Raw genomic sequence first — 15,251 nt, 5'->3', positions numbered from 1 at the left:
TGTTCATCCATCATTTGCATTTAATCACAAATGGTGTTCCTGAGCCTTGCTTTCAAGGACATGTAATTACCATCCAATCTCATAATGATCTATGGTGGCGTTACTAAAAGATGTAAAGATAATGGGCAGCCGGCACCAACTGTTGCACAAAATGAAGGTCAATCTAAACTCTACGGTACCACACATTTGACATACTCGAACAGGACATAAAAGAAGCATAAGGAAATAACATTTTATGGAGATGCAAGAATAATTTCATACAAAATGGTATTTCTCCAAGTCTTTCTTTCGGAAACCATTTCCATCCATTTTGGTTGAAGTTATTCAGTGGATCGACACCTATACTTGTATTTAAATGTTCTCTAATTCACATGAAACAGACTTATTTTCCTCAGGAGCGCCTCATTTTTTATGTGTATGTACACATATTCCATAAAGACAGAAGGTGACCATTTCAAAGTTGGCCTAATGGCTAGAGCGGTCGACCTCTAATCTGGGGAACTTGGTTGGAGTCTCAGCAAGGACGCAGAACATCCTGTGATTCCGGGCAAAATAACTTAATCTCCCTGTGCCTAACAAAAATGAATGTGTCCTCATGTAATGCAACTGGTGCTATGTAAAGCGCTCTGATACCCAATACCTGCGGGTCAAGTTTGCTCTATATAAAACTCCGTAAAAAAAAAAGTTTGATATAGCGAAGAATAATTGCTGCTGATGTAGCTTCAAATCTCCAAAACTCATCTGCTTCATGTGGTGTAAGACAGTTGTATAGCCATCAATCACATATCCGGTAAAATCAGGTAGTGTACATCATTGTCATGAGGTGCCCTTTGAAGGCCATACAATAAGGTCACCAAAATGGATTTTGCCAATTATCATACTGAACGAATACACTGTCTGATGGCTCAAAATTATCTGGAAGAAGGAAAGTAGCTTTGGATGATGTCTGATGTTGCTAACTACATTGTAGTTCAATGTTTATCTGTAATCTGATGAAGCACTCTAAGGGACTTTAAAAGGCTTTGAAAGGTAACCATCTCAGAATTTAATTTCCAGATATTTAAATTAAAAGAATCATGAGCGGGAGTACTTTTTCTTTTTTAGACTGGACAAGTGTGACAACCAAACCTTAGGACATTGTATACTAAAAAGTCTTAAAAGACCATCTTACAAGTTAATTTAAAAAGGCCCTGCTTTTCATAATGTGCTGACTTTAGTAAGTGCGGGAGAAGGAAATCTGGACTGTGAAAACTCAGGGCAAGTAATTATTGTACCTCTGGAATGATTGGAGGATACATGTGCATTCTAAAAAGCCCAAACTCTAAATGTATCAAATATTTCATAAATCATACTAGCTTTTTTGATTGATATATAGTAGCAATTTGCATAAGATTCTTTAAGTGACACAAAAAGATTGTCCAGACATATTTTCAGTACCCTAAGTAGAAACAGGTACTGTGTGATTTAACAATACTGTGATTTGTCTGATTAAAATCCACTGAAAAAGATGCAAGGCCCTATACTGGGCTTGCCAGTGAAAGCAAAATGCATACACTGGTCTCTCTTAGGAAGCAACTATTAAAAAGCTAAGAAACAGAGTCACTTACTTTAACTTGATGGATAACGGAATGGTGTAAAAAAAGGCGTTGATCTGGAACACGAAGACGAAGAAAAGACTGAAGTGTTCAAACATCTCGGCAAAGAAATACCAGAAAAGTCCAATATTTGGTGTCAGGTCTGGGACAGAAAGGCTACAATAACAGAAAAAAGATTAAAGGCATATAAAATACTTATACAGAAGCTGTAGTCCCATCATCATATCTATCTACAAAGAGCTATGCCACCTAAGTGGCACCAAAGCACTCACCAACATCCATTCAGAAGCTTTTGGTTTGGATTTCAGAACACACAATGGAGACAGTAGAATATAAGTTAACAAAGGGCGTATAGTAGCTATGAGTTTAGTACTTCTATATTAGTTGCCTCCTAACACTAAGAACACCAAGACATCTCATGAACTATCTTTCTGTTGCCGACAATATTAGATTATGCACATACCCCCAACACTGTGATAATCATGGGTTGGATGGAAGGGGGGTCTCTACATCCACTTTAAAAAACACAATAAGTTTATTTTACTGAGGACATAAAATGGCAAAAGAATCCCCTTGCATTGAGGATGCATACAGGTCCATATGCACAGCCAGATTAGGTTTGATCCAGTCTAGTAGGACATGAAATCATTTGAGCATAACCTAAAATTATAATTTTGTATCCTACTACTTAATCTAGTTGCCACCTTTAGACATTGTCATCTTTGGCATCCATGTTGTTTGTCCAATACGCCTCCCATCATTAAACTTTACTGAACATTAAATGGGAATCGGAGTGAAAAAAAGTTTACCCTAGCCAAATGCAACTCATCAATGGCTGATTGCGCAATAATTGTTTCTACTAACTAGCTTTAAAGCGTCTTAAAATATATATATCCCTCTGAACTGTTAATCGCAGACCTTGGAACAAATTGCAGAGGTCCCAAGTAGCATTAGTCTGTCTGAAATCGGTCATTATCTCCTCAGATTTAAGGGGTACTATCCATAACAAGCATTTGCAATACAATAGGTCTCGCATTAGGAAATTTTGAGCTATTGGTATTGTAAATGACAAATATTTTATGTATGCGTTGGTTTTGAAAATAGCTAAATTAATAGTTTTGTCATTTACAATGCCAATAGTTTTAACTCTTGAAAACGTGACACCTATAGCATTTGTAATGCAATATGTGGGATATGTGGGATACCTTGCCGCTTGTTCGTCAGGCAGCAGCTTTTCGGCGCCAGCAGATCTGTCTCCCTTTTCCTCCGTTTTTGATCAGCAACTCGCGGTACCCGCTCCGCGGGTCCCGCATCGTGAGGACAGCCAACGAAGACCCTCTTGGATTTAAAGGGTTTTAAAGGGGGTTGTGACCTTGGATCTTGCAGGGCTGCGAGCAGGCGGAGGCGCAGGACTACGAGTCCCAGGAGCGCCCGCCCGCCCTCACTGCAAACACCTGGCCAGCTCTCCCTGCAGGCTCCTCCCCCACTGGTCTCAAGAAAAGGCAGCTGATACGGTGATTTGGTGGGATACCTTGCCGCTTGTTCGTCAGGCAGCAGCTTTTCGGCGCCAGCAGATCTGTCTCCCTTTTCCTCCGTTTTTGATCAGCAACTCGCGGTACTCGCTCTGCGGGTCCTGCATCGTGAGGACAGCCAACGAAGACCCTCTTGGATTTAAAGGGTTTTAAAGGGGGTTGTGACCTTGGATCTTGCAGGGCTGCGAGCAGGCGGAGGCGCAGGACTACGAGTCCCAGGAGCGCCCGCCCGCCCTCACTGCAAACACCTGGCCAGCTCTCCCTGCAGGCTCCTCCCCCACTGGTCTCAAGAAAAGGCAGCTGATACGGTGATTTGGTGGGATACCTTGCCGCTTGTTCGTCAGGCAGCAGCTTTTCGGCGCCAGCAGATCTGTCTCCCTTTTCCTCCGTTTTTGATCAGCAACTCGCGGTACCCGCTCCGCGGGTCCCGCATCGTGAGGACAGCCAACGAAGACCCTCTTGGATTTAAAGGGTTTTAAAGGGGGTTGTGACCTTGGATCTTGCAGGGCTGCGAGCAGGCGGAGGCGCAGGACTATGAGTCCCAGGAGCGCCCGCCCGCCCTCACTGCAAACACCTAGCCAGCTCTCCCTGCAGGCCCCTCCTTCCCCTTTGGATCGTATAAGTTTAATGGTGTAGCCCCGCTGCGCGGGAGCACGCGGGAGCGCCGGGAGAAGCCCGGGACAAGGGCGGGACCGTCTGTGGCCGTCCGGGGCCGACGGAGGCTGGGCGGGGCCCACTCCCTGACATTTTGATTACGGACTAGCTAAGGTACTGTGTTATAAGATGAAAATTTCGTGGACTACTGATATTGTTTAATACTGAACTGTGCTGTGCTGGTCCACTAGCTATTTGTACCCCCCACTCTTCTCTTGGTTACCAGACGGGGGTCAGTTTGAAGAGGGTTTTTTGAGCCTTCACTGAATCGCCCAGGAACTCGGATTAGTAGGAGGGGTTAATGTTTGAGAATAGGACCAGTCTTAGCCTACATGTTTTTTTTTTTTATTAGATTTCTGTTGAATGATTTCGCCTTGTAGGTGATTTACCTGAGATTAACACGGACTGATCTTAGGCTACTTTTCGAAATTAACCCATATTTGAACCTTAGCATTCATCTGTAATTGTTTTAGGATTTTGAATTTATTGAAGCAAGAATTTGTTTACGCTGTTTGGTATTGTTGTATTCTTTGTCTTGCTAGACTTGCGGCCTGTCCTCATCACCCTACTTCACTTATTTAAGTAGTTTTTGATCTTTGATACCATCTTTACTCTCTTATAAATATGTCTAAAAAATTGGCCCCCTGTTACCCCAGCACCACTCAAAACCTTAGACTCCTTCTTAGTCCAAGTGGTTAAAAAAATAAATAATGATAGAAGGGAATCCTTAGGTTTGAGCCAATCACCCATTTTGCTCCCACTGAGTCCCGATCCTAGTGCACAAACGCCTGGTACATCATTACTTGATCCTACAATTCACATACCCGACACTAATTCATTAGACACTGGCATAGATGATGGAAATTCCGACCCGTTAGCTGATCAGTCAACTAATGTAGTGTCTGACTCTGAGCAACAGCAAAATACTGTTGCGGAAATTCCTTCACCTTCATCGCCTCTTATGCGACCTGTGAGAAATTGTAGAAAAGCTCAAGCTAAACGGGGGGGAAACAGCTAGGAAGGAAAAAGACTGCCTCACCCCCTAGACATAAAGGGAATAATGTGGAGCGCGAAGATGCTGATGAGCTCAGACAAATCATCGACGATGACCTGTTTAATAGGATCTCGGACATGATAGATATTAAAATTAAGACCATTATCAAGCCACTTATTGGGAAGATCGATAAATTAACTGCAGTAGTAAAAAAGATGGGTGGGTTGCAAAGTAAGATGGTTAATGACTTGGAGAATTTAGCCGTTCAAGTTATTAAACCAGTCGTTATCGTGGAGGAGGATCCGGGTGCAGATACAGGCCCTATGGAAGCTCAACAACAGCCCACCCCGGAAGGCCAATTTCCACCACCTGTGCCCACCCAGGACACAATAAGAGAGCCCCCCACTTTACAACCTGTGGCGCCAGCCCCATCGTATTTAGGGGATGATTCTTCTCAATTTATTATGGAAGCCTCACCATTAGTCCTGGTATTGGCGAACGTTCCTGTCTTATCTCAGGATCAAAGAGAATCCGCTCAAGGACTAAAAGACAAAGCTTTATATTGGCTCACCAATAATATGCGTATGGCAGATCAGGGAGTTGACCAGTTAGCGGGGGAAATTGTCATGACAAGGAGGGTATCATGGATTGGGAATAAGACTAAGAAGTTTAAAGGGGACTGCGTAGTTTTAAATTTTGCTAGCGCAGAAGTACTCCCTAACATTCTCGCTAATATCCTCCCACCCCAACGTAGAACTGGATCCATAATCCCCCTTACCCTGAAATTCTTTTATAATGAGAATCAGATGGCGACCTCCTCCAACATCTCCAGGCCTAGAAGGAACGCTAGAGTTGCTCACTGGGGCGGGGAAACCAGACCCAGACTTAACAATGATTTTCACCCCATGACTAGCCGTGGGATAGGGCAACACAACTTCCCGAACGGGCCAATGGCCAGAACACCAGGGCTATTTTGGCCCAACATAAATAGGTGGGGCCCAAATACCCCGGGTTATGATAATAGAGGCCAGGGAAACGGGTTTATGACCAGGCAGGGGAACGAACACTTCTTGATGCGACCTAATACTCCTCAGCCTATGTGGAACTCAGCAGCAAACGGATGGGGTCAGGTGTCTACCCCGTTTGATTGGGGACTGGGAATGGGGAACAGATACGGAGTTTTGTCCGGCCTAAATGACTGCGACTGACATATAGAGGTTACAAACCAGGGGAAAGAGTCCATAGTTCAACAACTGGATCAGATCAATCCACGCATCAATGGCCTAGACCCCGATGAGTCTATTCCTCAGTCAGTGCACGAAGACCGAATTACATCTGGGCATGATCATCCCATATCCTTGCCATATCTGCCTGACCATAGCTCGATCCAGGGCCAGGGCTGTGTTAACCCACATAGCGTATTGAATGAGGGATTTAATGAACTAACCCAAATACAGCGAGAGCCTGAAGTGGCATTGGTGCGGCACCCAGAAACTAAGACACCTATAGATTCCTGTAGATTAATAAGCTGGAACATAGCAGGGCTAAATGGTAAGCGTCAGGATAAAGCCTGGTCAAGCTTTGTTCTAGGCCACCACATTATTGCCCTTCAGGAAACTTGGGACATTTCAGACAATCAGTGGTGGGATGGGTTTATTAGTTTTACTAAAGCAGCCGTTTACAGTCGCATGGGGAGGGCCAAGGGAGGCCTTTTATTCCTGTTTTCCTTAGATTTAAAGGGAAGTTTTAGGCAGATTAGCACCGACTCCCCTAATATCTTGATGGTTGAAAGAGTGATTAAAAACACTAGTAGGACTATTTATATAAACTTCTATAACTCAGGGAATAGTGATTATAGAGGCCGTAATATTACCGATCTAGATAGTATTTTAAATTTGGTCAGTCAGAATAATACGTTTGATACAGACTATATCTTATTAGGTGATTTTAATATTCATCCGTGCAATCTAAATTGCAGGAGTAGCAGTATTGAAGGGGATGATGGACCTGAGGGACCTCATTTTGAACATACCACAGAGGGAGAGGAGCTGGAAGATTTTGTTGCCAACTTTGACCTATATGAACCAGATGGTGGTATAAGATTGCCAACCTTTACTGGCATCCCTTATCGTACAATCATAGATTACATTTTTGTATCACTAGGCATCCTTAACCGGGTTACAGTCTATCACACCACACAATCACATTTTAGTGACCATAATCCGGTAGAACTAGAAGTGGCGTGGGGAGGCAACATGGGACCATCCCCATTGAAAGTAATTGCCCACCCCCTGAGGACTACTGACCAAGGTAGACGCATGAAATGGGCAAAGGTGGTTCCGGAAAAATTTTACGCTGAAAATTTTTCAAAGATTAGGGGCAGGTTGAGGTTTGTAATAATCCTTGTGCACAGGGTCAAGAAGTTGTAGAGGCGTTCGAGGTAATATGTGGGCAGGTGTCACAGGACCTTTTAGCAAAGACAAAAAAAGGAATCCCAGGAAATAAGCGCTGGTTCGATTCAGCATGCTCAAAAGCACATAGACTATTACTGGCAGCCCTAAAAAACACTCCCAGGGTAAAAGATGAGATTACCAGACTCAGGAAAACTTATAAATTAGCAATAAAAAAACGAAAGGATACTATCAAACAAGAAGCATGGGAGGGCCTCCTTTCGGCGGCAGTCCTGAAGGATAGTAAAAAATTCTGGGACATCATCAAACAGCCCTTTTTCTCAGACGACAATAATGATTCTATGGACTGCATTATTCCTGATGAAAAGTGGCTATCTCACTTTAAAAATGTCTATGGGGACACTGTTGATGCAACTAAAGATGTCCTGTCGACAAGCCCAGTCATCCGCCCCATCATCTTTAATCGAGATGAGGTGGAAAAAGCTATTATGTCCACTACAAAGCACAAGGCACCTGGCCCTGACGGTGTGCCTGCCGACTTTTTTATGTACTCCCCAAAACTGTGGGCTGAAGTTTTGGCAAACGTGTTCAATGCAGTTAATGGTAACCCTGTTCCTGCATCATGGAATACCTCCACCATAGTTCCCATCTTTAAAAAAGGTTTGCGATATGATCCAGGCTGTTATAGGCCTATATCCCTCCTGGATTCATCAGTAAAAATTTTAGGAAGAGTTCTTCTATCCAGGTTGAGGGAAAACGTTGAGGGTTGTGGTGGTTTGTCCGAAATCCAATACGGATTTAGGGAAAGAAAGGGGACTATTGAACAGTGCGTCAACTTGCATTTGCTCATCTCCAAATACACTGTAGCCAAGGAGGGGTCCGTGTATCTTGCATTTATGGACCTCTCCTCGGCATTTGACCTGGTCAATAGGACAAAGTTGTGGTCTATTCTGCGGGAGATGGGTATTGATGAGGCACTGGTCACCTTTATGGCCTCCCTGCACCAAGAACTCTTCTCAAGTGTACGTGTGACAAATGAGGGTAGGCGCACCGCTCTCTTTAGATCATTGAGGGGTGTGCGGCAGGGCTGCATTTTAGCCCCCTTGCTCTTTACCATCTACATCAATGGCCTGGGCGCACACCTAGGGGGGCAGGAAGCCGACGTCCCGCGTGTAGGAGCAATAAAGATCCCGGCGCTCCTATATGCGGACAACGGCGTGCTGATCGCCCGCACGGGAGTTGGCCTCCAGCGCCTATTGAACGCCTTTGGTTCATTCATGGAGCAATTAGATCTTAAAATAAATGTTGCCAAGTCACACACAATGGTGGTGGGTCTAGAGTGTCACAGGAAGAGAAACAAAACATTTACATGCAGGGGGGACATGGTCTCTAGGGTATCCACATTCCCATATCTAGGCATACTGTTTGACCAGAAAGGGTCCTGGGGTCCACAGGTTAGAGCTAAGAGGTTGGCCGTCATTCGATCATCATCAGCACTCTTGAGCTTTGCTGGTAGGCTGGGGGCCAGGCCTATGGAAGCCATACTAAAAATCTATAATAGTAAATCTGTGGCCATTGCATTATATGGTTCCGCATTGTGGGGATATGCAAATGTGGAACCAATCCAGAGAGCGGAGAATGGATTTATTAGAACCCTACTCTCTGTACCTCAGTCGACCCCAACGTATTCTATCCACAAAGAAGTTGGCTTACAGTTTCTTTCCGATAAGTTGAGTATGGCCCCTTTGATTTTTTGGCTAAAAATGTGGATGAATGAAGAACTCCCATTGAATCATAAAATCATGTCCGATGTCCTGTCCCTTGATAAATCCAACAAGATTTCTTGGCTGGCCTATTTGGCCAGGGCTTTTTTAGACCTAGGCCGCCCAGAGCTTTTTACCTCCCCGGAGAATATTAGGATCCAAGACCTTGACTTTCTAAAAAAGTCTTTCATGGGAAGGAAGGAGGCATGCCGTGAAGAACGTGAACTAGTAAAACCGGCAGTGAGGGATCATTGTTTGTTGGTCAGCTCGCCATCACTCGCACCTTATCTTGGTTTCGTCACAATCCCCTTCCATAGGTTTCTTTTAACCAAATTTAGATTTAATTTGCTGCATTTTTACTTAGGTTCTTTTAACAATTGGCAGAAGCCAGATTTAGCCCCGCCCTGTAGCTGTGACCAGTTCTCAGCACAAGATACAATGCATTTTGTTATGTTTTGTGGGTTGTACTTAGAGCCAAGGAAAAAATTCTTGTTGCCAATTCTTAAAGAAGCCGGCTTCACTCAGGTGAGACCGGCTTTGCTCTTCTTACAATTACTACCTAATCCCCACATTACTTTTTGCGTTGCTAAATTTCTGGTAGCCGCCTCAAGGGCGAAAGCTGTCTGTCAAGATTAGTTACCTATGTCAAACTTCCTTTTTTAACCATTTGTTACAATTTTAAAATTTGTTGTCACTACTTAATGCTATGTGTATTATGGAAAATTTTGTATGAAATGTATTTTATCCTTTCTCTCTTTGTATGGTTTTTAAATAAGCCGAATAAAGATATTTTGACTGACTGACAATATGTATTTACATGACTTAGATGTATTAATATTACAAATAACAATGGCTTTTATTTTTGGGGATAATTAATACTTAAATAAAAGTTATAGTAATTTATAATGGCAATAGCTTAAACTTTTGTAAATAACTTTTGGGAAGATTATGTTCATTGTATTTTATTGTGATGAAAATTCAAGAACAGCAGTGAAATGTTAACATATTTTTGTGACATTTGTAATAAATCTTGAAACATTGAGAGAACATATTAGAACCAGTTGTTGTTGAATGGTTGAACAGAGTGATGCTGTGGCGTTCAGTGGTGCTGAGTGATGCTGTGGCGTTCAGTGGTGCTGAGTGATTCTGTGGCGTTCAGCGGTGCTGAGTGATGCTGTGGCATTCAGTGGTGCTGTGGCGTTGAGTGGTGCTGAGTGATGCTGTGGCCTTCAGTGGTACTGAGTGATGCTGTGGCCTTCAGTGGTGCTGAGTGATGCTGTGGCGTTCAGTGGTGCTGTGGCGTTGAGTGGTGCTGAGTGATGCTGTGGCGTTGAGTGATGCTGTGGCGTTGAGTGGTGCTGTGGCGTTGAGTGGTGCTGTGGCGTTGAGTGGTGCTGTGACGTTGAGTGGTGCTGTGACGTTGAGTGGTGCTGTGACGTTGAGTGGTGCTGGGGCATTGAGTGGTGCTGTGGCGTTGAGTGGTGCTGTGGCGTTGAGTGGTGCCGAGTGATGCTGTGGTGTTGAGTGATGCTGTGGGAAGGTAATAAGGAGGATAGATAGAGGGTAGGTAAGAGAAAGGAGAGAAGAGGGGTGAAAGAAGGGTTGGTGTGGAGATGCAGAATGATGAGGTGAAAAATCACTAAAGTGTTGTTGGACAGCACACATACCATCTGATGTACATATACATTGCTCTAAAACGTTGTGCTGATTGCTTTACTAGGATGGCTTAGCATATGGGCACTTGACCCAAGAGCTTTGCATTATTTAGTGTATATTTGTGATATGTGCATATATTTGCTCTCCCCTCACCCCTTTTGTCTACCTCATGCTATTGCAATCCTCACTATACTAAATTAACACACAGACTATTCTTCTATTCATTCACCACCCAAATCTGAAACAATGCTCTTTTACTACTAACGCTATGCTTTAAACTTCTACACAGCTAACAAAACAATTCTAACTACATACAAATACAACATATCACAAATATACAGTAAATAATGCAAAGCTAGAATACAATACCATTAGCAAAGCAAAAGGCTTGAACTTAATCAAAGGTGAGAAGTGTCCTATGGTGCCAAGTGAACATGAAGAAAAAGGCCACCTTTACGAAAAAAAATTAAATCCAAAGGCTGGAGCGAAATGCTGTGAAAAAGCAAAGCTTTTGACACTCTATCATACTAAGAGCCACTCTTGATAAGTACTTTAAGGGAATGACAAGTTAAAATGTGTATAACTTCTGAAACTGTTGCTAACCATTTAAAAACCATTTCTGTAAAATAGGTAAAGGATCAGTTATGTTTGGTTCAAAAAGAAACTACTGAAGGGCAGGCATTATACAAGACCAATTATACCTGACATTGCCACAGAAGTACGAAGGCCGCTGTGGTTGTGAAGTGACCTTTAAACCTTGCTGGTGGATGAAAGAATGTGCTGCAAGAACAGTCTGCAAACACAACTAGTGATGCCTTGACCTAGGAAACATTGCACGGCTGTCAGAAAGACGCTCGATCATGTTAGACTTGTAAACAATAACTGGTGCTAATGTTATAAAAATAACTTGCCAGCGCACTGTGAACTGCAGCTTCTGAGTGAAACAATCATCCTTTCACAGTAAGCAAAGTGTGCATATGCCAGCTGCGATGAACAGCCCCACCGGGTTGTTTTCTTTGCCGTGCCAGTTTCTGAATGCACCTGAAACTGTTGTTTAATGGCCCTGCCTGCCTGCCTCTAGCTGAACTCTGCATGCCCCTTTTATACCTGAAGTAAACCTGCCTGCTGCCTGTCCATAGGGGCTATGGCGGGGCGTTTCTTGGAATGCGCCTGTAAGTCTCGGGTGACTTAAGAGGTGTATAATGAACTTCCTGGACATGTATACGCTCACGGTCAACCAAAAAATAAATAAACAGGAAACACTATATATGCGCCTACCGTCCACCTTCTGTCCCAAATGACTGGCATGAACTGGTTGGGGGAGGGAGTGGAAACGCAAGATGAAAGGGTGGGGTAGCAAGATAAAGCAGCGACGGGCGTGTGGGAGATTGAGGTAAAGCCAAGTGCCATGCTGAGCAAGGGAGAAACGATTGTTTTAATGAATAAATGCGGATTACTTACTGCGTGTTGTGCCCAGACTAAAGGTGTCTACGTGTTTCTGGAAGGTCGCATGCAAGCACGTAGGGTGGGGTGATTATGGGACGGGGCAGAAACACGGAGAAGTGCTGTTTGAAGTTTAATAGAAGCAACAGACAGGTTGGGGGAGGAACTGGAAAAGCAAGATGAAAGGGTGGGGAAGCGAGATAAAAAGTCACACATTCGCACACTGCAATCAATTCACAGACGAACCTGCCCCCAGCAGATGTTCCCAGATATATTTTTTGCAATTAGTAACAACAGAACAAGCAGATTTTGAAACAATAGAAATGACCATGGTTGCTCTTGGAGAGTTCCTGGCATTTTAAAATGCACCCGAATGTAAAAGACCGCCAGACTGGAAAATATGGGCAGCAGGTACCACGCACACATCCACATATCAGCTTCAGCTGATATGTCCATCACCAAATAAACATTCAGTGGCACAGCAGAAGAACCCAAGTTTCAAAAGACGATGACACAACATTATATAGTCAATACACAATAAAAAATAGGGTGGGAGGGAACCTTTGAAGAGGAGAGGAGAAATGCGAGACACAGCCTGGCGGCCGTGAAAGTGAAAGTACGGCCGGTAAAAGAGACAATAGCACCAGGCAAACAAAAACAAGCACAAACAAAACAACCCGAGCACTGGCAGTAGAACCAGAAAATGCAATTGCGGTTTCCAGCTTTTAAAAAGACAGGCATGCCCAGATTACAAAAAAGACTCAGCCCTGACTCAAGTGAACAAGCTCTTGTCATTGCTGTGGGGAGGATTTGTTTTTTTCATCAACAATAGGGTAGTGGGAGCGTGGTGACCCCCAATATTTTCCTTCTAATAGGGAAGATTGTTACTCATTGCCTGTCCTGGTATCACTTGCCTACATTTCTCACAATCCACGCTCCTCTTAATAAAAGAAAAAACATTTCACTGTTTCTGTAGTCTCCTCTCAACTTTTCAATGCACTTTTAGTGAAATCGTACCCATTTTCCCTTACAGAAAAATGCTATTTTGCATATATTTTAATGGCAAACAAAAGATGTGTTCTACTGGTTAAAAGAAAATCGATAAAGTAATATAAATGTTTTACTCTTTTTTTTTAACTCTTTCTTTTACCACAATCCAATTTAATTTCCACATCTGTGCTACTTACATGAAGCCATAGACAGCAGGAATGAAATCCCAGGAGTTGAGGAGGAAGAACGAAAGACAGATGAGCACCACCAGACTTCCCAGGAACATGACAGTGTACTGCCCAGTGTAAAGCCAGAACTGTCTGCTACTCATCTTCACAGGGATAAACTGTCTCTTGAATGAAAAGAAGCACAAGGTTTAAGAAAACCAAAGCAATGAGACATGGGAAAAACATTTGATTTTAACACTAATAAAGCTAACAAGCCAACTTTATAACTTGTCACAATGAAAACAAAATTATACTTTAACAGAAGTTTAGAAGCAAAAAGCAGATGCCAACACCTGCAGGAAAATTAGAGTGTTTTTTCATCTTCACAGAGGAACAGCTCCTGGTATATATTGCTTATATCTTGCATTTATTAATAGTTATACGGTCTCAACGTTTCTCATCTACTATGGTTTGATACGTTGCATGGGCACATGGGAGACATGAACAACAATAATCAGATCTCTGTGTGTAGTATTCAATGATGTGCTGTATGCTTGGAAGTACCAGGGTTACCATATTGTTTGCTGTGGGTAGTTTAAATGTGACATTGCTGTTGAGCCACAAATAGAAAATAGATTAACTTCTTGTTTGTGAAGTAACTGCGTAATGTGCACTGTTCGTTTCAGTTGAATTATTCTGCAGCACATCATTCACATGCCAACTTAACACCATCAGGCGTCCATCATACGTCAATATCTTTCATTTTTGCCTGCACTTCTGGGTGAAAGGAGGTCTTTTTTGTGCTATCTGTGCCAATGTGTTACAGCAGCATTGGCTGATTGGTGTATACTTCATGTAAAAACACCTACAGTAACATAAACCCTACTGACACAGCTAGCCGGATGTCCATCAAGATACCTTAAGGTGCTACAAAGTTGAGATATCCACTGCAGGGTGGTTAGGGGAGAGCTCACCTTGACTGTTGTGACTGCAACAGCACTAAACTTTTTCCTAGAAAAATCGTAAAACTTCCTTCTCTCGCTGGAGACCCATATACAGAAGATCAACCTTCTTAAGCTGTGTTGGCTCTGGCTAAATCAGGTCTCACTTGTCCTCTGGGCTAAATCAGGTAGTTAAAGCCAAAAAGGTTTTTGGGAAAAGTTGCTCTGAAAACAAGCTCAGGAAACGAATCAGTTATCTTAACGAGAAGTGTACCTTCCTTCCATAAGTGTTCGGGTACAGGAATGGTTTCAAAACACGTCCTGGATTTATACTTGAAATGTTAACATAAACAGCGTTTGTCTTTCATTAATATCAATTCAACTTTGATAACTGCTCACTGGATCAACTATTGATATTTACTATTCTCATCTGGAATGAAGTAAACATGAAGCTTTCACTACAGTAACATCATCCTCCAGGTTGTCATCTTTTCTATCCAGTTATAGCACACCTTCTTTGTCTCTTATTCCATCGCACCAACTTCCTACTGCTTCCAACTGGGGAGTGGGAAAAGGCCTTGTTTTATCTGTTGGTTTGTAGTAGTAACTGAATCACGAATTTGCAGAACTAGGACTTAATTTCTACATTGGACCTAGGGTGAATTTAGAGAGAATCTTGCAGAATTCCTGCATCACTTTCTGCAGGCATGTAAGGAAATTCACATGTATCTGAAGTGTTGGTTCACATGGGAGTTTCATTGTGCAAGGTCCGTCCTATAATGAGTATGATGATAGTACAAATCTTGCTCCTCTTCTCCAGCATTAGAACAGATATATTACATTGGATCTCCATAGTCCTCCTCTGAGAAGAAATGCCACCTAGCCCTTGACCCTTCTGCTAAGCACAATAGTTGACTTGATGAATGTTTTGGTGGATGAACCGTCATAGATGAGGGAGCTCTAGTCAATGGCAAAATAGTAGGCAAGGGAGGGCGTGGTTGACAGGGATATTTTTGTGGTAGAGGTGGATTGCAAACCGCCACAGAGTTCTTAGTGCCACTGGCAGGAGAGGACATAGTTTCTAGACAGGAAGTTAGCTAGCCCT

General features: G+C 43.0%; 1 protein-coding gene across 1 annotated transcript in view; it reads right to left on the bottom strand.

The window, feature by feature from the left end:
- Positions 1-15,251, bottom strand: part of PIGU (phosphatidylinositol glycan anchor biosynthesis class U) — a 169,452-nt gene that overhangs the window by 58,206 nt on the left and 95,995 nt on the right. The window contains exons 8-9 of the mRNA XM_086932287.1: positions 13,236-13,390; positions 1,608-1,751 (exon numbers count right to left, since the gene is read on the bottom strand). Of these exons, the coding sequence (XP_086788413.1) occupies positions 1,608-1,751; positions 13,236-13,390 (299 nt within the window). The remainder of the gene's footprint in view (positions 1-1,607; positions 1,752-13,235; positions 13,391-15,251) is intronic.

This window comes from Lissotriton vulgaris, chromosome 7 (genome assembly GCF_964263255.1).
Source record: "Lissotriton vulgaris chromosome 7, aLisVul1.2, whole genome shotgun sequence".
NCBI lineage: Eukaryota > Metazoa > Chordata > Amphibia > Caudata > Salamandridae > Lissotriton > Lissotriton vulgaris.
The sequence above is the reverse complement of the archived record's forward strand: the minus strand, read 5'-3'. Positions and strand labels throughout refer to the sequence as shown.